The sequence below is a fragment of the Biomphalaria glabrata genome, chromosome 3 (genome assembly GCF_947242115.1).
Source record: "Biomphalaria glabrata chromosome 3, xgBioGlab47.1, whole genome shotgun sequence".
NCBI lineage: Eukaryota > Metazoa > Mollusca > Gastropoda > Planorbidae > Biomphalaria > Biomphalaria glabrata.
Window position 1 is genome coordinate 17,912,779 of NC_074713.1, and position 21,201 is coordinate 17,933,979.

At 30.9% G+C, this 21,201-nt stretch overlaps 2 protein-coding genes across 2 annotated transcripts; one reads left to right on the forward strand and one right to left on the reverse strand.

Moving 5' to 3' along the window:
• Positions 1-6: 6 nt before the first annotated feature.
• On the forward strand, positions 7-13,018 carry LOC106069690 (protein farnesyltransferase subunit beta-like). Its single transcript, XM_056023798.1, has 13 exons — positions 7-176; positions 6,274-6,341; positions 7,658-7,733; positions 7,871-7,962; positions 8,124-8,173; positions 8,303-8,405; positions 8,934-9,017; positions 9,784-9,870; positions 10,241-10,370; positions 10,878-11,010; positions 11,133-11,247; positions 11,614-11,728; positions 12,563-13,018. The coding sequence occupies exons 1-13, from the start codon at positions 81-83 to the stop codon at positions 12,665-12,667; spliced, it is 1,254 nt and encodes a 417-aa protein (XP_055879773.1). The 5' UTR covers positions 7-80; the 3' UTR covers positions 12,668-13,018.
• A 262-nt stretch (positions 13,019-13,280) lies between these two features.
• LOC106069691 (protein max-like) lies at positions 13,281-20,076 on the reverse strand. The gene is made up of 6 exons (XM_013229404.2): positions 19,772-20,076; positions 16,417-16,449; positions 16,152-16,256; positions 15,645-15,662; positions 15,433-15,556; positions 13,281-15,195 (listed from the first exon to the last, which is right to left on the reverse strand). The coding sequence occupies exons 1-6, from the start codon at positions 19,817-19,819 to the stop codon at positions 15,044-15,046; spliced, it is 480 nt and encodes a 159-aa protein (XP_013084858.1). The 5' UTR covers positions 19,820-20,076; the 3' UTR covers positions 13,281-15,043.
• Between the last annotated feature and the right edge of the window lie 1,125 nt (positions 20,077-21,201).

The window sequence follows — 21,201 nt, forward strand, 5'->3', positions numbered from 1 at the left end:
AAAACACAACAACTGTTGAGCACTAGCATAAGTCGAAAAACAATATTTGATATTCTATCAAACTTGTTAATTTTTCAGAGATGGCAGACACTTCAAGATTCCGTTGCTTATCTCCATTATTTCAAAGCCTCTTATTTAAAGATGATGATTGTCCAACTAATACATCAATCGAGCAGGTAGATCTAGCTAAGAGTGTGCCCTAAATTAGGCTAAATTAGATTATTAGTAGATCTAGATTAGTGACCATTAAATAATTATTTTAGTAATTTTAGTCTAAGACTAGATCTAATTCTAATCTAGATCTAGATTCTAAGTCACAAGTCACACTTCTGTCACTTCAGTAAGTGAGTAATCAGTAAGTCTAGAATCTAGAAGTAGAACTAGAATCTAGAAGTGTACTCTTACTCTCTAGTCTACTATCTCTAGCAGCTACTCTAGCTTGATCAGTAGTCACTAGTCACTAGTCTAGATGATGCTGAATCATGCTGTAGATCTAGATGCTAGAGTTGCTAGAGTCACTAACTAAGAGTGCTACAGATAGTAATAGTATTACTAAGTATTAGTATAGACATAGAGACAGAGTGATTGTAAGTCTAGTCTAAGACTAGGAGTTATTTACTTATTAGGAGTCTAGACTTAGACCTAATAATAGATCATGATCTAGTCAATCTAGAATCTATTCTTGTAGAAAGCTAGACTCTAGACCTGAGAATGACTCTGAATGAGAAGAGAATTCAGACCAATCTTATCTAATCAATCTAGATCTAGAATCTAGATTTACAATTTAGAATCTAGATCTTTTACTTTTAGACTGATTAGGCCTAGCTAGACTCTATGAATTCCTCATCTATTTGTCTTAAAAAGTAAATATGTTTTATTGTATTACAATACTACTCATAGTTAAAATTATATTTGATGTTAAAGTCGGTCAGGTCGATGCTTTCAAGAGCTTAAAGTTTCGAACATCGTTTTACCACTATCTTCAAGAATCAACCATCTTAAGAAACTCTCGAACACATAAGTATGGTGTTTTAAAAGTGTTATAATCTTAAAATTGTGTTATTTTTATCATTTTCTTTTTACGCCGCGTCAAGACAGACAGTTTTAGTCATTTTCCCATGCTCCATATTGCCTATCTCTGCTTAGAAACTGACGATACACATAAGTGTAAGGTGCTAAACCGACATATTATCGTACCAGTACTTATGTCTTGAAAGGGCCCTAAAAGCTATTTTGACATATAAGGCCCTTTATAAATCCATAAACGGTAATTATGTCTTGGAAAGGCCCTAAAAGCTATTTTGAGATATAAGGCCCTTTATAAATCCATATATATTATTTATTTGGGGGAGAGCCTAATAAGCTTAGGTTGCCGATAATACCGCCCTCCCCAAGATATTGGAAGACACAACAGTTTACCTGGTTGACCTAAAAACAAAACATGCACGGCTCTACATATCTAGCACGCTCAGTGTATGTAACAGCCCAAAAGTCAAAAGTCAGTGCTAGATATTTTTCGGTCGGGGGAAGGGGGGAGGGGGCTAAAAAGCTATGGTAGCTTGTTGTCAGAGTTCAACTTTATATATATATACTACTGCTGCTGCTGCTATGCTCTGCTTGTCTCTTGTCTTGTTGTGTTACTTAACTTGGCTCTCTAGGGGTTTCTTGAATACTAAATAATACTTGCTTGGTACTTTCTTGGTTACTCAATTATAATTCAATACTTGCTTAACTCAAATACGAACACTTAATATACATCAACTCTAACTCCTTATATTCACGAATATCGATAATACTTTAATACTTAATAAAGCACACAATTATATCACTTTTATGAAATACACAAAACACCAGTCCATCAACTTATAAATATATAAATGCATAAATACCAGTCCAGGAAGTAAACGGCCAACCTTCCTGGACCGGGAGCAAGACCTTACTGACTTAACACATTCTCTCGCACATTCAACGAAGACTTAATCACTCAGTTCACAACACGTGCAACACTTCGCATTCATAACATGGGGATATAACAATCATATCAAACTAACATTCATTCTCGCCATACCTCTCCCTGACATCCCCCCTCTCACGATATGACTGTTATTAGATAACAGTCATTCAAATATATACATAAATATACATACACACACACACTGTGTCATACTCATACTTATATACATATATATAAACATATATATCTACACACAAATGTATATAATGTACATGAAAGTGAAATAGCCCCTATTAACCTAACAAAAGAAATATGTCCAGCTATTTACAACAAAGGGAAAGAGAGAAAAGAATAAATGAGGAAAAAAAATAGTGGCATGGAGAGTTAAATTACAATTTGAAGTCGGCAAGCCTAGTCCTTTCCATGTTAATATTTAATATGTAAAACAGCAAACATACAAGAAAAGATCAACTCCTATGTATAGCAATAATATACGACAAGATACCATCTCTAATAGTTAAAGGCACGTTTCACATTGTATTGGGAAAAAAATGAATTCTAACAATTATAACTAATACAACTATGCTAAGTCTTGACAGTGTATCTGCTAGTAGACAATGGTCTGTGGTCAAACTGGATTGTGAATTCATGTAAGTATCAGAGGTATCTGTCTAGGCGTCGGACACTCACTGCTGATGACATAATGCCACTCACTATGGATCAGCTCTGTGCCGAGGTGATTTACCGGAAGGATGCAATCCACTTGGTGCAACACACAGCAAGCTATTTCGGGTGAACTGTTTAGATAATACAATATATTAAGATTTCGTACAACAACAAAAATTAAAATACAAGAAGACAGACAATGCTGAATTTTCTCTATTGCCAAGTCGCACTCGGGAATTCAGGTGACCCTCGTGGACATTCCCTTCTCAGCAACTGGGAGAGGGGAAACACTACGTCAAGATTTCTTTTTTTTTTTTCTTGGAAGTTTTAGGTACAAAATCATTTGTAGCCTTTTGGGGTCTGGTTTAACTTTACCCCCAACAACAACTTGACAAACTTCTTTAAGACTTATTTTTCGTCTTCTGGGGATTTTTAGGTACAAAAACATTTGTAGCCAATTGGGGTCTGGTTTTACTTTACCAGTACCAACAACTTGATAGACTCCTTTTGTTAGGTTTAATCTCTTTAATGGTTTGTGTACTCTGTGAAATGGTCTCAGAACATGAATATTATTGTCAATAAACTGACAATCATTATGTTCCTTATCAATAAGTTCCTTCGTAGTTACTTCACTAAACTGACAATCAATAAGTTCTTTAGTAGTTAACACATTTTCACTTTCTTCTCTTTTATATGGTATGTCACTGATATCATTTTCAATATAATGGCAGTCATTTAGTTCCTTATTAGTTTCAATTAATACTCCCTTATCTTCTATCTCTCTCATATCATTAATAATATAATTACAATCCTTTAGTTCCATATTGGTTAAGACATTTTCAATTACTTTTCCCTTTTCTATCTCACTGATATCATAAACAGTATAATTACAATCATTTAGTTCCTTACTTGATAAGACATTCTCAATTTCTTCATTATCTTCTATTCCACTTATATTATTATCAATATCCTGGCAGTTATTTTGTTCCTCATTAGTTAATATGTCATTTTCAATTTCTATTTTATAGTTTACATCTCCCTGTAATGACAGTTTTACTTCCAGTTCCATTTTCAACTTTACCACTTCATTTGCCTTTCTTTCTAATTCTAAATTTAATCTTTCTAGATCTAGTTTTTGTCGGTTTAAATCTTTTAATCTTTCTAGATCTAGTTTTTGTTGGTTTAAAACAAACTCTCGTAATTCATCACCCTCAATTCCAAACATGTGGGCCTGTTCTATTATTACCTCAATTGACCTAGGTTTAAACTTGTCCATGGTAATCACAAATAATAAGAAATATTACTGAATAAGTGTAAATTAATTTATAAAGGTTAAGTTAACAAGTAACATTTTTCAATTTACATAAGACAAATTATAAAAAGGATCAACAAAGAAATGAAAAAATTCACCCTTTATCTCCCCTACTGGAATTGTGTTACCTATAAATCTAGAAAAAAACGTCCTCCCCAAGCCACCTGGTTGACCAAAAAAACATATTTTAGAGCTTAGTGTTTGTTACACACACACAAACAACATATCTATATATAATACACTTCTAGCATGCTTAGTGTTTGTGACCAAATTAGCTGCTTGACCGTTGGTACTTGATCGATCAATAATCGGCTCTTCCCTCTTTCCCCTCAACATTGTTCTCAGTACAACTTGAACAATGTTTTGGGGCTGTGTTGATGGTCTGGTTTACACCTGTGTGTTGCGCTATCACTGACCCTTTTTTGTTGTGTGTTATTCTGATGGCTGCGCTTGAATTGAGTCTTGAAATTGTTACTTGCACTGAAAATGTGTGAATGTTGGAAAGTGAAATTGTGTAAGGAGAGACATTATTATATGTTTCAAAGGAGTTATGTGTCTTTGTAGCGCATTATGAGCTTTGTAGCAAAAAAAAAATTATAGACCTGGCACCACACGTCTAGGTTTAGATTCTCTAGAATCACAACTGACTCTGTATTTGAGGCTGACGTCACGTTTTAATGGTCAATCAATTATTGATGATCTCTTGATACTGTGTCTTTACTGTTTCTTCCCCTCCATCCCCCCCTTTTTTCCATCCAAAGACATTTAAATTTAAAAATACCATAACCACATTCTATATCTCCCCCTTTCCTTTTATTACTATCTCATCAAGTGCATGTGTTAGGTATTGGTTTTAAACACATGATAGAGAGCTAAATAGAATGGTGCATCTCTCTTAACACATCAAGTACATGCGCTAGGTATTGGTTTATAACACATAATTCAGAACTAAATAGAATGAGGCACCTGAACAGAAAAAAACACAACTGGGTATGTTATGGTTACCTATGCTCTCAGTAATTTAATATTAATAGTATCATAGTATGTGCATAAAATCATGATTTTAAAATGGGTGCAATTAGTGCATATCGATGTAAATCTATTTACTTAAAAAAAATAGCATATTTATGGTAAACCACAAATAACTGATACAAATAGTAACACATAAGTAATTTATATATTATATATAGTTTGCATTACATTATTCTGAAAAATAACAATTAAAAATATGTAATTTAAATATTTTGTCTATATATATATCCCTTTGATGTGTATTTTTAACATTAAAATGGTGTTCGATTCTTTACGAAGCTGAGATTGCTTACATCATTCAAACACTCCCTAATTTAACCTCAATTTTCATGTTTGGGTAGCAAGGGACAGTTTCATCAAATAATTGCAAATATTTCTCAGCCTAATTAGAAGCATAATATATAGGTTTTGTTGAGCTGAAGCATCATCGGCATAAAAAAAATACCCTTAAGCCGTGACCTACTCACTCTTCCCAAGAGGTAAAGAAAAGTGATGTTTTTATACCAATATATTACCAATGCACTTTGAATATAAGTAAAAAAAAATTCCTCGGTTGAAAATATATCTAAACTATAAAGAAATGGATGATGCACTAGTTTTGTCATAATCATCGAAATAAAGAAGAATTTTTTAAAATACAGTGGGGTGTTTCAGAAGTATCTTAACATGAATGTGTTCAATCGGCGTAAGTTACTATAATATTTATCTAGTTAAATCTAGTATCTATGGTCTACTTGCAGGCTTGATTATTGACTGATTAGTCAATCTATGTCTCCAAGACTTTAAACTCATTTAGTCTTAGACAGTAACTCTACCTACAGTCCTACAGCTACAAGATTCTAGACTTAGAATTAAGAATACTCTAGCCTAGAAAAGAATAGTAGACTTTAAAGTAATCTCTAACTAGATTCTAGAACGGCTTTTCTCAAACTGGGGGCTGTGAGGACTGATGTCCTAAGGTTTAGAAGGATGAACCACATTAATTTACTTTTCAAGGGTTTCTCTATTTTCATTTGATATTTATTAACCAAGTAAAATGAAAATGTCTAAACAAATAAAATATTTTAAGTAACAGAAGTTTCATCATCTAAGTAGGACCTTTAAAAATGTATACTTTTTATACTATAATTAACTATTACTCTTACTTAACTTACTGGATATCTGGATCCATGATGATGAGATAAACATACGCCAATAATAATGCTTCATTACCAGCCATATATTACATCTGCACACATAAAAAGTTTTCAATATGTCATAACAGCAGAGTGCTTTTTAACTAATGCTTAATTGAATTGTACAATTTCAGAAAGCAGTTGAAGAGAGTGTGTTAAAATGTTACAGAACATTTCGATCTTCACTAGATATCTATCCAGAGTAAGTAGAAAGAATAAAATACCTTTTTTTATGTTGATCCGGTATATCATTTTTTGTCTCTTTGCTTTTCAATGTTTCTAAATTTAAATTCTGTGAAGTCATTGATTTTTCTGTAACATCAAGTTTTTTTATTTTTTTTTTCATTTGAAAAAAAACATTAACATTTATATATAGTAGAGTATAATTTATCCAGATGTAAGTTATCCGGAATGTCAAATATCCAGACATCCTTTTTGTTTTACAGTATGTTATCTTTAGAAGTGGTCTTGCTGATGTGCAGTGAAAGATTAGTGATTATTTCTCTTAATGTAGAACGCTTTGTTCCCCTACCTGTATATTTTACTTGAATTTTATGTTTTTGTACGGCACGATACTCCCATTGGAATTTTTTATATTGTGGTGAATGGACTATTTATTAATATTCTGCATTCAATTATTCAGACAGATCCAGTTCCCAATTAAGCAGGATAATCAACTGTACTCTAAAACCCTTTATAAAAAAAGGGGTGGGGTGGGCTATATTAGGAAAAATGAAGATGATAAATTTAATGATAAAATGGTATATTTCACAAAGTTTCCTAGATTTGAAGATTTGACAAGATTCATATATCATACTCTCTTTGGATCCAATACTTTTTCACATGTTTTTAAAATGTATGTTAGCCAACAGTAATAGCCTATTACCTACATTTGTGTCAGTAATAACAAATACATTCTGTCATGGTGTCTGCTGTTTACATACAATGTTTGCTTCTTCTGCTCTCTGTTAACATATCTCCAGTAAGATTTGTATAATTATTTAGTCAGGTGGCTTTTGATTAAATTTTTGTTTCACCTATTTCAAATATGTTCTGTATGAAGTAGTTCTAATTGATTTTCAAGTTATGGCCAATGTCTCTATGCCTTTGCTGATGTGTGAGTGAAGAGATAATTTCATTGTTGAGAGGGGGATGGGAGTTAAGATGGTTAAAAATACAAAGGTGGAATCATGCATGCAAGTTTAAGACATTTATCTCAAGACCATTGAAAAATAATTTAAATCTAGATGCCCTATCCATCCATCTGCTTTCCCTCTTAGAGGACATTTGGCTTTATGCTTCTAGTTAAAGTACAGAATTGATCAGAAGCTTGTATTGCTGAAACTAAAGGACAATAGGATTTTTGTTAATCCCATCTCTGACCAATTCAAACTTCTCTGAGCTCTAAAGAAAGAAAATATTTTAAAAATTTTAGACTACCATTCATTTTCAAATGGTTTATTTCTGATTTGACTTATAAAATAATATCTAAGTAGAAATGTAAATTGTATTTTGCAGTATGCCATTTTTAGACAGAGAAATGCACACAGACTTTCTGACCAAAGGTTTGCAAACATTATCGTCATCTTATGAGGTAAGGGAGATAATCAGCATCATGATGTCTATATATTAAAGTTTGTATTTGATAGTTCTTTTTGACACACTTAAAAGATTTAAGTTGTAGACATTCTCAATCTAAATTTAGCTCATAACATTTTTTTTTATTGCCAGTGCTTGGATTCTAGTCGACCTTGGCTATGCTACTGGATTTTGCATAGTTTAGAATTACTAGAAGTGATCATTCCAGAAGAAAGAGCTTTAGCGTAAATATTTTATTTGTATTAATTTTTAGGGTTATTATTAATGTTTTGATATCTTTTAATCATAATAATTATAACAGTTTTGAAATATGTATAAATTCTGATCAGAGCATTGTACTATAACAAATGTTGTTTTAACTATTAACTATATTATCTTTTTTCAGCATTGCTAATTTTCTTGGTAAATGCCAAGATCCAGAGGGAGGATTTGGAGGTTTGAAACATAGCAATTAAAGCATTTATAAAATAAATCACAATTTGTAGTAAAGATATGTTATTATTATTATTATGAGTTGTATTTGTGTTTTCTCTTTAGAGTAATACAAGATTATTTTTTTTTTAGGTGGACCAATGCAGTTTCCACATCTAGCCCCAACATATGCTGCGGTTAATGCTCTATGCATTTTGGCAAATGTAACCAATAAAGTATTTGATGTCATAAATAGGTGAGAAAAGGGCTTTTGGGTTTTAGACATATGTATGTTCATGTACAGTTAAATTTATGAACTTCTAAGGTAGTGTGTTAACCACATGTTGAAGTTTTGTAGTGTCTATTGATTTGTGTATTAATTTAGTGAATTAATTAATTTTCCCATGTTGAGAGGCGAATTCGCATCTTGCATTTCCTTCTATCCATTTATTTATATTATATAATTTTCTTACCTGTGGCAACTTCACTTAGTATTTTTATTTTACATTGATTAAAGTGAAATTTTATTAATTATTTTTTATGACTGTTCTAATGCAAAATCTCTTTTTTTTTTGGGGGGGGGGGGGGAATTCTTTTCTATTCTTTACTTTATTAAAGCCTTATCATTTGCCATTAACTGTTGTGATAAGCTATAATTTTATTTTATTTTTGTAATATTTTATTGGAGTGTTTCCTATTTGTTCTATACAAACTTATGGGACATTTCTTCCCAAAATATAGATTTAAGACTACAGTTTGTAGTGAAATATGTGTTTCATTTCAGAGAAAAACTTTATAATTACTTAATGAGAATGAAAACCAAAGAAGGAGCATTTAAAATGCATGATGGTGGGGAAGTTGACATCAGGTAATAAAAAACAACATGCCATTCTTTTTTTATATAAATATATACTATATAGTAGATTAAAAGGTATGGTGTATGTAAGCTCCTTATGGAAATCAAAATCTTGATAAAACTTTGCATGAATATTCTTTAGATCATTGTGGAGGCTGAATGATATTTTAAAACCTTCTAAATTTGTGCAAGGGCTATAAGAGGAGAGGTCTGTATTCAAGGCCAGTAAAAAAAGAAAAGGCCATATGAGAGTTAGGAAGGCCAGTAGAAAAGCACCTTGTTTGAGAGAGATGCAGGCAACTGTTTTGTCTTAAAAAGAAAAAGATAACTGCTTTTCAGAAATATTCATAAAATCTTTCTAAAATAACAACCAGTGGCTACTGATAAAGGCTGGAGCAGAGGTGAAATTAAACCCTTAAAAAGTGGCAGGGATAATCTTGAGAAACTATATAACATTCCTTGATAGACTCTACATATTCCAATAAAAAAATGCTCAACTAAATAAATGCAATGGATACAAAGATATAAAACCTATTTTATGACATAAAATAAATTCACTTACTTCTAAAACTTTAGAAATAATTAGCATACAAAAAAAGCAGCAATAAACTAGGATAATATAAAAATGTATTTTTGAAACATTTGTTAAAAATGTTTTAGACACTAGATTACAGGTGAGGCGTTGACCTTGTGTATAAAGTTTACCTTCTTCTCATTAATAAAACAGCCCTTTATTTAATATATTGATATTATTTGATGTTTTTCCACGATTCCCTAGGGGTGTTTATTGTGCTGTTAGCGTAGCTCGTCTTACAAATATTTTAACAAAAGAACTATCTGATGGAGTGGCTGATTTTATTACAAGGTAAGTCTAGTGTCACTGGCTTTGTCAAGTTTGTTGGACTGCATAAAAACAAGTAACAAAAGTGATATGTGGCTAGTGATTGGTCAATATTTATATTCAGCAATTTTACAAATAAAGAATCCTTGGTCTAAAGATTTATACCTTTATGATGAATATTAAACTTGGCTATTTATACCATTGACTGAAGATTTTTTTTTAAATGTATATACATGAAAACTTAAGTAATAAGCTTCTAACCTTATCATATTCTGTAGGATGAAACTGTGCTATGTAACAAGGCCAGCTCCTAACCTTATCAGATGCAGTAGGATGAAACTGTTTGTGCTATTTTTTTCTTTTCACAAATATACAAATCTTGTCTGGTGTTTAGGTGTCAGACATATGAAGGTGGATTTTCAGGCTACCCAGGACTTGAGGCTCATGGAGGATATACTTTCTGTGGCATTGCTGCCCTTGTTCTTCTAAACCACACCGAGAGATGTGATCTTCGATCCTTGCTGGTAATTCAATATAAACTTTGGCTTACATCTTGACAAATTTTTAAAATAATTAGTTTGTGTAGCCTGATGCTTTGTGCAAACACCATCTCTCTGTTCTAAGCAGAAATGGTGAATAGTGATTGTTTGTATGTGATCATATTGTAATTCAATGTTGGCTTTATTGTCAGGTAAAGTTAAAGCTAAATTTTAACTTTAAAAAGTTTGGACTTTCATTGTATTAAACTAAATTTAAGTTATTCTACCCTAAGGCATCTTTATGTCTCATAACAGTGTACTATTTTAGCCAGGAAAACAATGAATTTTCAAATTCTCTGACTCACATTAATGCTTAATACATGGCATAAAGATTTCAGCCCTATAGCTCCATTGGGAATCAAAAGGGTCAAGTCTGCATAAAGATTAAAAATGTTTTCTGAAAAAAACTTGTACAAAATGTGAGATATGATAAAACATGGCAGATAGATATTGGTTTTAATTGGTGTAAAACTTGTAATTTTTGTTTAAAAGCGCTGGACAGCAAATAGACAGACTCAACTTGAAGGAGGTTTCCAGGGCAGAACAAATAAATTAGTGGATGGCTGTTATTCCTTTTGGCAAGGAGCCACTTTTCCCATTGTTCACATGATCATGTGCACTGATGGTAATCACTTTCAGTTTTTTTATTTCAATCTAATATTTTCTCTTTTACTTTTGATTTATTGTGAAATATTAACAGAATTTAGATGAAAAAAATTCTCAATCTAAATAATTTCATGAATACAGATGATGATCAAAACCTCAGTGCTGAGAGATGGATGTTTCACCAAGAAGCATTACAAGAATATATTCTTATTTGTTGCCAGCATTCCCATGGGGGTTTAATTGACAAACCAGGAAAGTAAGTTCGCCAGAAACAGAAACTTTTTGTAATAATTTGAAATACCATTAGGCAAGAAAAAAAAACATTAATATAACACTTAATAAATAAAATCTTGGGACTTAACCTGAGATGAACTCCTATTGAAAAAACAGAGCAGGAAGGAATGGGACTTAACCAGTTTAATGCAGTCTATTTTTTGTCCAATATTTGTCATTTAAAACAAAAAATTCTCCAACTATTCCTTGCACTACTACTGTAACTACTTTTCATTGTGTTACTTTGATGATTTTTTTTATTTGAGCTTCTATCATTTATTCTACCATTCAAGTGAAATTAGCAGAAAATTGTGTGTTCTATTTCTAATTGTTGTTGAATGTTTGACAGAGCCAGAGACCATTACCATACTTGTTATTGTCTGAGTGGACTTTCTGTTGCACAGCATTTTATTGGAGGATCTTTGTCAAATGAAATTATTATTGGAAATCCTCAAAACAGATTGGTAACTCTTTTTAAAAGTCTTTTTTTTTTTGTATGCAGGTCTATAATATTATGTTACTATCCCTCTATCAGTTCTAAGCTAAAAATATTTTACTCACTTATTAGGAGATTTTAAGCTTTAACTGTCTCAATTATTAGAAAAATGTGTTTATGTTAAATCCAATGCTATTATCAATTTTCATAAACCTTATAAGATTATTTTCTATCTTACTAGTATTTATATGGCACACAAAAGTACAGTTTTTTTTTTTTTTGCACAATAATATTCTTTTACTTTTTTCAAAAATATTTGTTAAAAAGGTGTTTTTTCTACTGTTTTACCTTGAATATTGTCATAAAAAGTAATTATTAATTAATTAATTTTCTCACCTCTTAATAATGCAGTTGACATGGCATGAAATTAATATTTATGATTTCTCTAGGAACTAACAACTAACTATATAATTTATTTTTGTTATGCAATTAGAATAATGTGAAAAGAAGAATAAACTTATATTCTAAAAAGTGTAAAAGAAACCATATCAATATACTTTTTTTTTTATTTTACATACCAACATAACTTAGCTTTTGATTCTAACCAATTGATTGAGTATAGCTTTATTTTCAACCAAGTTCAATTAACTGAAATCAACCTAATATATATATATATATATATATATATATATATATATATATATATATATATATATATATATATATATATAAACTATAGTTTATAAAAAAAAAAGGTATTTCTATCTTTGGTGGTGAATGCAATCTATAGATCTAATTAATCAAAAATGTTACACAGTCAGTGGCTAGGTTTCTCTAACAAGTGAATTGTCTTTCTTTACAGAGACCAGTTCAACCTGTCTACAACTTGAGTCTAGACTCTGTCATGATGGCCCAGAAATATTTTGGTAGTTTAAAATTGCCTAGTGGAGCAGCTAATAAATGCTAAATAGCACAAAATTATTGGAGCACTTTTGATTTAAAACAATTACTTGATATTAATATTATGAATAACTTGTTTCTAGGTGATTTAATTTTTGTTCCATTTTAAATTACATACATATAGGAATGAAAGAGAAAATTTGTTTAAACATTTTTTTATGTGGTCTTGTCTTTATCTTTTCCCCCATAATCTTGTCATTTTGAACAAAAATGTTTAATGTTTGTTTTCTGATTGTTGAAAACAATGTGTTCACCAAAAGAAAAAAAAAACTAGCTAGTATCAAAGTATGTTTATAAGAATTATTTCACTGACAATGTGATTTACTATTTGAGAATAAAATGTCTTATTCCTAGAGAATAGTTTTCAATTGTGTGTATGCTTGTATGTATTAGACTTTGTTCTGAATAAACTGACCAATGATGATTTGTAGTAAACTGACCAATGATGATTTGTAGTATCTTAAACAAGGTACAATCCACTTTTAAATGCCAATCAAGATGATTTATTGAGTGAAACATGTCATTTTATAACTGCTTCAGGACAATAAAAATAGCAACTTTATTGCTTCACAATGCTCTGACATATGAAACCAATATTAAAAAACAAAACAAATGCAATATAAAAATTTTACACCTTTATTGTTCATGAAACTATCAAAAATAGTTGTCGATTGTAGTAACTAGTCTTATCATAGACTGGTGTCTAAAAAAAATTATTACACAAAAATTCAGTTTACAACCACTGGAAAAAAAAAAAAATTTTTAATGGTTAATACAAATTTGTAACTGCTAAACAAGCCACACACCAAATAAACTCCACAATTTATCATTACTGGAAAAAAAAAACTACAAAGAAAGTCCTTTGAGTGGAGTGATAATAGTGCATTTGACAAGTACCCCACTCCCAATCATTAAATTAATATCAAAGTCAATTCAGTTTATTTTTTAACTTACCCCTAGATTAAGTAATGTTTTGTATACAATTAGTCACAATTTTCCAAAAAAAAATACAACTGTGTGCAAACCTTAAGAATGAATAATTATTAAGATTTGCATTAATTTATGTTCTTATGATTCAAAAAATATATGATCTAAAATATTAAACTAGACATGAGTTACATGAATAAGAAGCTGCCGGGCACGTGACTTCTTCACATGGATTATTGTTATTCACCCTCAATTTTGGGGTTCATTAAGTATTTCAAATAAAATAAAGTTTGTACACGCATTAATGTTACGCTCCTTAAAACCTGTTCATGTGTGTACATGGTTTTATTTTAAATATACATTTACATAGCAGACTGAATAGACTAGGCTTCCAGTCCCATACTTCTATCAACTACACAAGGTACATGAAAATAATTACAAAAAAAAAAAAAATATGATTTAAGTGATATAAAATTTGTCAAGACATAATGAGCACTTGAAATGGTTGCATTCCTCAGTTTACAACAGAGGACAAACAAAAATATTGCAATAATGTTTATGGGAAACAGTAATGGTAAAAATATTCAAGAAATAGCTGGCGCTAATCTTTGACATTTTCTCCTTAATGTTTATTTCCCCATTACAGACTTAATACATGCATAACTCAAGAAAAAAAAAGATGCAAACAGTTTACCTGCTTTTAAAACAAGTAAAAAATATCTGCTCCTTGTAAAGAGCAAAGAATTTTTTTTTCCCTAAAAAGCTATATCTAGACAAAATTATTGAATGTCAGGTGGCTATCAAGATAGTGAATACAATGAAACAAGAGCTTGACTTTAGAAACCAGCAGATGTGAAACAAACAGGTTTTCTTTCAGAATGATTTCACAGCACTCGTTTATCTCTAACTTATAGGTAATAAATAGAAAGGAATGGACATCCAACCATTGCATCACATGAGAAATGGACTAAGTAATTTGTCTACATGACCTAATATAATGTGAGCATTACAATCAGACTGCTGATGGAACTCAGCTAAACTTCATTCACTGACTTAGAAGATAAGTCAAGAACAGCTCATTATTCAACATGTATGGAGATTTTTTTAATCCAATACATTCCATACCTAACTAGACAATGATTGGCAAGTTTTAACAATAAGCTGGTCACACAGGTCAGCATATTTTAGCTTTTCTTTGCATTATAAAATGACTGGAGTACTCAATTACTGATTACTGCCATATACATGTCATCCTAGAACATCTAACAGAACAAAAATTTGATTCGACACAAAAAAAAAAAACAACACTTCAATGGCATACATGCCAGTATCAATTCACCCAAATATTTCAATTAATGCTATCAATAAAAAGTATTGTAAACAGAAAATATATATATATGTATATAAAAAAAAAACAGACACCACATGCTCTTCCACATTGACATATATCACTCAACTAGAGTTTGTTTTTTTTGCGTTTGGATGGTGGGGAGGTAATAACAGCTTCTTCTTCATAGCTTTCATAGTCATCATCTCCCCTCTCTTCATCAAGGAAACTAGAGCTGAGTACTGCTTTTCCACCCGCCTGAGATTTCTGTAACGCTTTGACTGGGACAATAAAGCAATAATTACAGTTATACGACATGCTTGATACATTAAGAGAGGATTAATGAGTAGATTTCAAGTTTTAAAGACATGTTTTAATTTAATACTAATGTAAGTTTTAAAAGCGAGATCTATAGGTACAGCTAATCAATTTAGTCAATTGGATAACTAATAATACGTAGAGAAAGTTAAGAATAAAAATACTGTTCAATAGTAACATGTTTTCAAATGTTTCCTTACTTTGTGATTGCAAATCATCATTTTGCTGTTTGAGAATATTTATATGACGATCATTCTGCATAGTTTTATCTCTCATTCGGATGATATATTCTGCAGCCTGTCGTAAAATTTGTGCTCTTGATGTCTTTAAAAGAAAGTAAATATTAAAACCTTTACCTTTTTTTGTGTGTTTTACTACAAAAAAGTAATTAAAATTTAATATCAAAGCTTACCTTGCTTGAAGTATTTGTCTGGAAAAAAAAAAATTCAAGTGAAAGACTAGATGACAATTCATACAATTTTTATTTCAAATTAATAAACATGTTTAAGGCCCACACAAACAATACAATTTGCCAAACTTTCTAAGAAAGATGAAGTTGAGCGCTAAATAATTAATTTTTCAGGTTATTAAATTTTAAGCATTTACACAATTAATGAAGCCATAGCTGAGTATAAGAGAATATCCTGATATTCTTGAAACTGGATTTTCAACCCTTGCACTTTTACTCAGATCAGAAGAAAGCTAAGCTGAATGTTTCAAAATTCTACACCACTACAACAGACATTTTTAAGTGCACATAACTGAAAGCCAAATTAGCAAAACCTAACAAGCATCCAAAGGGAGATTTAAACATCAAAATGATTAAATATTGATTTGCATGTTTTTGTTTTTAGTTTATCATTCCATTCTGAACAATTTCTATTTTTGGAAAATAATAAAGTACAAAACTAAATCCTACCTTGGTGTCATCTTGTGGAACACAATCTCTAAGACTATGAAAACTATCTTTTATGTGGTCTCTTCGTTTTCGCTCCAATGCATTGTGATGGGCACGCTTATCATCCTAATTTTAAAAGAAAGTGGAACTGAACATTATTTTTTTTAAATGAATTTTCTATTAATACAGTACCTAACACATACACTAAAATAGAATTCAAATAAAAATTGAATTATTTATTTTTAATTTTAAAAAAATGTTTAATAAATAAATAAAATGATCTTACTGAGCTAAATGTTTGAGGACTTTCTTCATCATCCTGTTAAAAAACAAACGAACATGAAATGACTTAATATTTATTAGCTATGCTTACAATGCCAGCTTTAATTTAGAAATAGCAATTCCTACTCAAACCAACAACATTGCCATTTAGTTTTTGTGCCATTAAACTAGTTTAGCAAAGTATAATATTATTCAGTACTCAAAGTTATAAATGTATACCAAGCCAAAACTAATTATGTTGGCAATGTTTCACCATTTTATAAGTAAATTTGTTTATTTCATACAATTGTTTTTAATGTAATCAAATTTTTCTTTTTTTTTTCTCCAGAATTGAACTAATTTTTTATAATATTTGAAAAAAAAAAAACTCTTAACTTTTATACTTGCTATCTTGTATGGAATTCAGTTTCCAGGGGGGTTTAAGAAATTTAAAATATTTTCACCCCTTCCCCCTTTACAATTTTGTCTTTTAAGAAAAAAAAAGTGTTGAAGTTGACATTACCTACCCATGAATTTTCATTCTACAACTTTAAATATATAGACAATTAAAGAATTAGCAAAATGTTGCTTATATTTGTTGTGAAAGAGAAAATTTGCTAGCACAAAGACCTGCCTCATTTACTTTCCCTGTTGGTGTCAGGATCCTATTAATGCAGAGTCACAAGTAAAAAATGCTGGCAACTAAATATTTTAACCCAGTAGATTACTGCATAAGATGAAGTAAAAGTCTACTTCGAAATATCAAAACAATTCAATAGCTGATGTGATAAAATTAGTAAATAATATTAAAAAGCTAGCTAAGCAACTAGTTATAACTAGTTGTTATAAAATTTAACTGAAAGTACATCATTACTCCGAGGTGCTGTGACTGAGCGGTAAAGCACTTGGCTTCCGAACCAGGGGTCCCGGGTTTGAATCCTGGGATTTTTAATTTTGGGATCTTTTGGCGCCTCTGAATCAGCTCTAATGGATACCTGACATTAGTTGGTCATTGTGCTGGCCAGATAACAGCCTCATTAACTATAGGCCACAGAAACAGATGACCTTTACACTATCTACCCTATAGACCACAAGGTCTGAAAGGGAACTTTTCTTTACATCATTACTCCCAAATATATAGATAATATCTATATTGTTTATATCTAAATATAAAGCATAAAAAGAAATAGCACACTAATTCCTTCTTTTCCCCTAAGCCTATTTATTTTAAAATGTCTTATGTTAGCAAAAAGGCCTTAGCTATGTTTTATCCATACGGACAATAAAGATTATTATTATTATTATTTCCACCTTCTGTTAGGAGCAGTCTAAATAGAAATACAAAACTACTTCTAATAGCATCAAGAGAGAAGAAGGAATGTTTCTCTACATTCAAAAAGAGTCAAAGGATTACATTTAAGAAAACCAAACTGATATTCCCTTTTATTTATAGGATATGGCAGTGTTTCCCAAACTGTGTCCATGGAACCTTAATGTTCTGCGAGGCCTGAATATGTATTCCACAAACTACTGGGATAATTAACTAGTAGGCCACCATGTGAATCTCTCTAAAAAAATAAGCATAGTGTTCCACTAAATACTCAGAATGTGCGAAGTGTTCCGTTGAAAAAGTTTGGGAAACACTGGGATACAGAATATATTTCTTTTTTTTCTCCTCTGAAACCAAATTGATATTTTCTTGTATAGAAAAATAATTCACTGGCCGAAAACGTGTCTTGGGAGGGGGATATAAAGAGGGTAATTTCAAATCAAAAGTCTATGTCAGAGAAATCATGATATACAGGGTGAAAATAAAAATGGGTTTCAAAGAGAGGAGAGAGAGAGAAGGAAAAAGAATGAGAGCTTGCTGTTTCATGTCATTGTAATGGATACAATCATTCAAAGGATAAAAATTATGTTAGTGGGATCATTAAAATGTGGCCTGATTAATAGACAGAAGCTCAAAAACAAATAGAGGGGATGTTCCAAACAAAATTTTAATAAACAATTCGATAGAAAGCCTGGTAAAATAAAAAACAACAGGCAAAGCCTCTGTGAAATGCTTTTATTATAGAACTCTATTTGCTGTGTATTGACACTATATTTCTACTGTCACATATTGAATGATATTGTGGATTATCTCTTGAGATTATACTTTTATTATATAGATCTAGATCTCTATAAACATTAGAATAATATGTAAGACTTAAAAGATCTAGATCTATATTATATTAGATTACTAGAATTTATTACCTATAACTATACTACTATAGTATATAGACAGTATAGATTACTATAGATCTACTGACAATCTAGCCTAGTCATACAATACATTTAAACATAGAATCTACACATACAACAATATAAAATAGTAAATGTATCTAAATTCTAATTCTAGATATAGTATAGATAGTTACTAGATTCTAGAGCTAGAAATAGTAGAAAGTCTAGCTAGATAGATCTAGTAGATTCTAGATATACTATATCATATAGATCTAATTTCTAAATCAAGTAATCTAGACTAGAATAGATCTACTCTAGTAATCTAGTCTTCTAGACTCTAGTCTAGCCACTAGTTATACTCATAGTCAATAGACATAGTCATATTCTAGTAATACTAGATTATACTAGATGCACTAGATTCTAGAAATTCTAGATCTAGATCTAGTAATCTATTAGTAATAGTATTTCTAGCTAGTCATTCAAGTTCAACAAGTGAATCAAATCATTGTAAAATTGTAGTATAGAAAATAAGAGTCTAGGTCTAGATTTTAGTCTAGAATTCTAGAATCTAGATAGACTTAAATTTAAACTTGGTGAACAGTGGTGTAAATGTAAATAAAATAGTCAAGTGCTGACCTGCTTACAGTTACACTAAGTTGGTTACAGTTCACTTACAGTGTTACATTACACTACTTTACTTGCAATTTACTATTTAGTATTATATAGAGTCTAGTATAGATTCTAGAATCTAGATTATTAGATACTAGATCTAGATCTAGATCTACATATTATCATATTCATTGAATATTTAATTAGAATATATTCATTTAAACTGCTTTATTTTTAATCTATAGCCACACACACGCATAGCTGACTTTAAATCTAGATTCTAGATAGACTCTAGATTAGATCTAGCGTGAGAATCTTTGATTATATGATACAACTTACAAACAAATGAAGATATTAAGCAGTTTCTAACGATAACAAGCTAAAACATGGATTCTCTAGTATTTATAATTTGATACTGATAGAATCTAGTCTACTATTTCTACACTGTTTTTAAGTAGGTCAGTGTCGAATTATAATAAACACAAAACACCATTTTTATGTGAACAATACAAAATTAATGGAAAACAAATCTAGATAATAATACTTACAGCATCACTTTCAATGTCAATTTCCCGATCTTCATCGCTCATACTCATTTTACTGCTGTGTGATACCTTTTTAGTCCTAATTTTCTACGGTTGAAGTATTGCCAATCAACACAAAAGTCACGGTTTCTCACTTGCCTCCTGCAAACCTCGAGCTCGACATGTGTGCCGTTCACGTGGTTTCACATGTTTATAAACAAAGAAATTTATTATTTTAAAAATTTAAATTGGTTATTTGTGTTACCTTTATTTGTAAAATAAATAACGTTCCGATCAATGAAATATAAAAATTTAAGCGATTTTAAAAAAAGCTTTCGCTTACGCACTCGTTATTTTGAGAGTGGGCGTGGTAAAACGCGTGGCGGTGTAAAGTTATTTATTTTGCTGACAAGGCTTGTCAATGTCAAAGTGTTAAACATGTAAATTACAAGGAGTGCTATGTCTGACCGTTATAAGACACTTAGATATTTGATGATGTAATTCAACTTATAGACAGATCCGATTCTAATTATACTAAAATCTTAAGAATATTTATAACATAATTAAACGAAAAATGGTGCTGGGTATATCAAACTAAAAAAAAAAGGAAGGGGATAAGGAAATTAAAAGAAAAATACGTTAATGACCTTAACCATATGTAGGCGCATGTTGTAATTCTTTTATTTGTAGCCTACTTATTTAAATCTGTAGTATAGATACTTAAAATACTTTATGCCTTAATAAAGTTACAAGCTACATCTAGTATTTTTTAAATGACATTTTGACCCTTCCCAGTTTAATTTCACCCGACCCACCTTCTTAAGTTTTGGACAGACCTCGCATTAAAATGAACATCGGGGATAAGTGGGTCTATGTGTTTGGAGTGAAGTCCTATCATATAATAAGAAACAATCAAAATATAGGCTACAATCTAAAATAGGCTACACGTGCTAGCATTACACACAGGCTACGCCCGTTGATTTGTTCCTAGGCTATCTATGTTGTTTATTTATGCCAACATTTAAACATTTTTTCCTTTTTAAACTTCCAATAAACTTTTTTAGCTCGGGTTTATATAGTAGGTATGTGTTAAAATGAATTGGAACGGTCCGCCCTCTTTCTCCTTCCTTTTCTCTCTCCTTCTCTGTAGCCTCATTTTTATTATTACGCCCCCTTCCGCCTCTCAATACACACACACATACTTTTCGTTCGTTCTCTCTCTCTCTCTCTGGGACCTACTTTTTTTCCCATCCTGTGCATCGTTATGTTATTTGACATAGACTTTTGACTTGAATTGGAACAAACCGTTTTATAACTCTCTCCCCCCCCCCCACCTCCGACACACAACTGCTTTTCGGCTGTTTGTTATAGGCCTACTATCACTTTTACTCCCCCCTTCCCAACTAACCGCAAGATGAGGTATCTCAAGGAAGAAATTGTTATAGTCCTTGAAA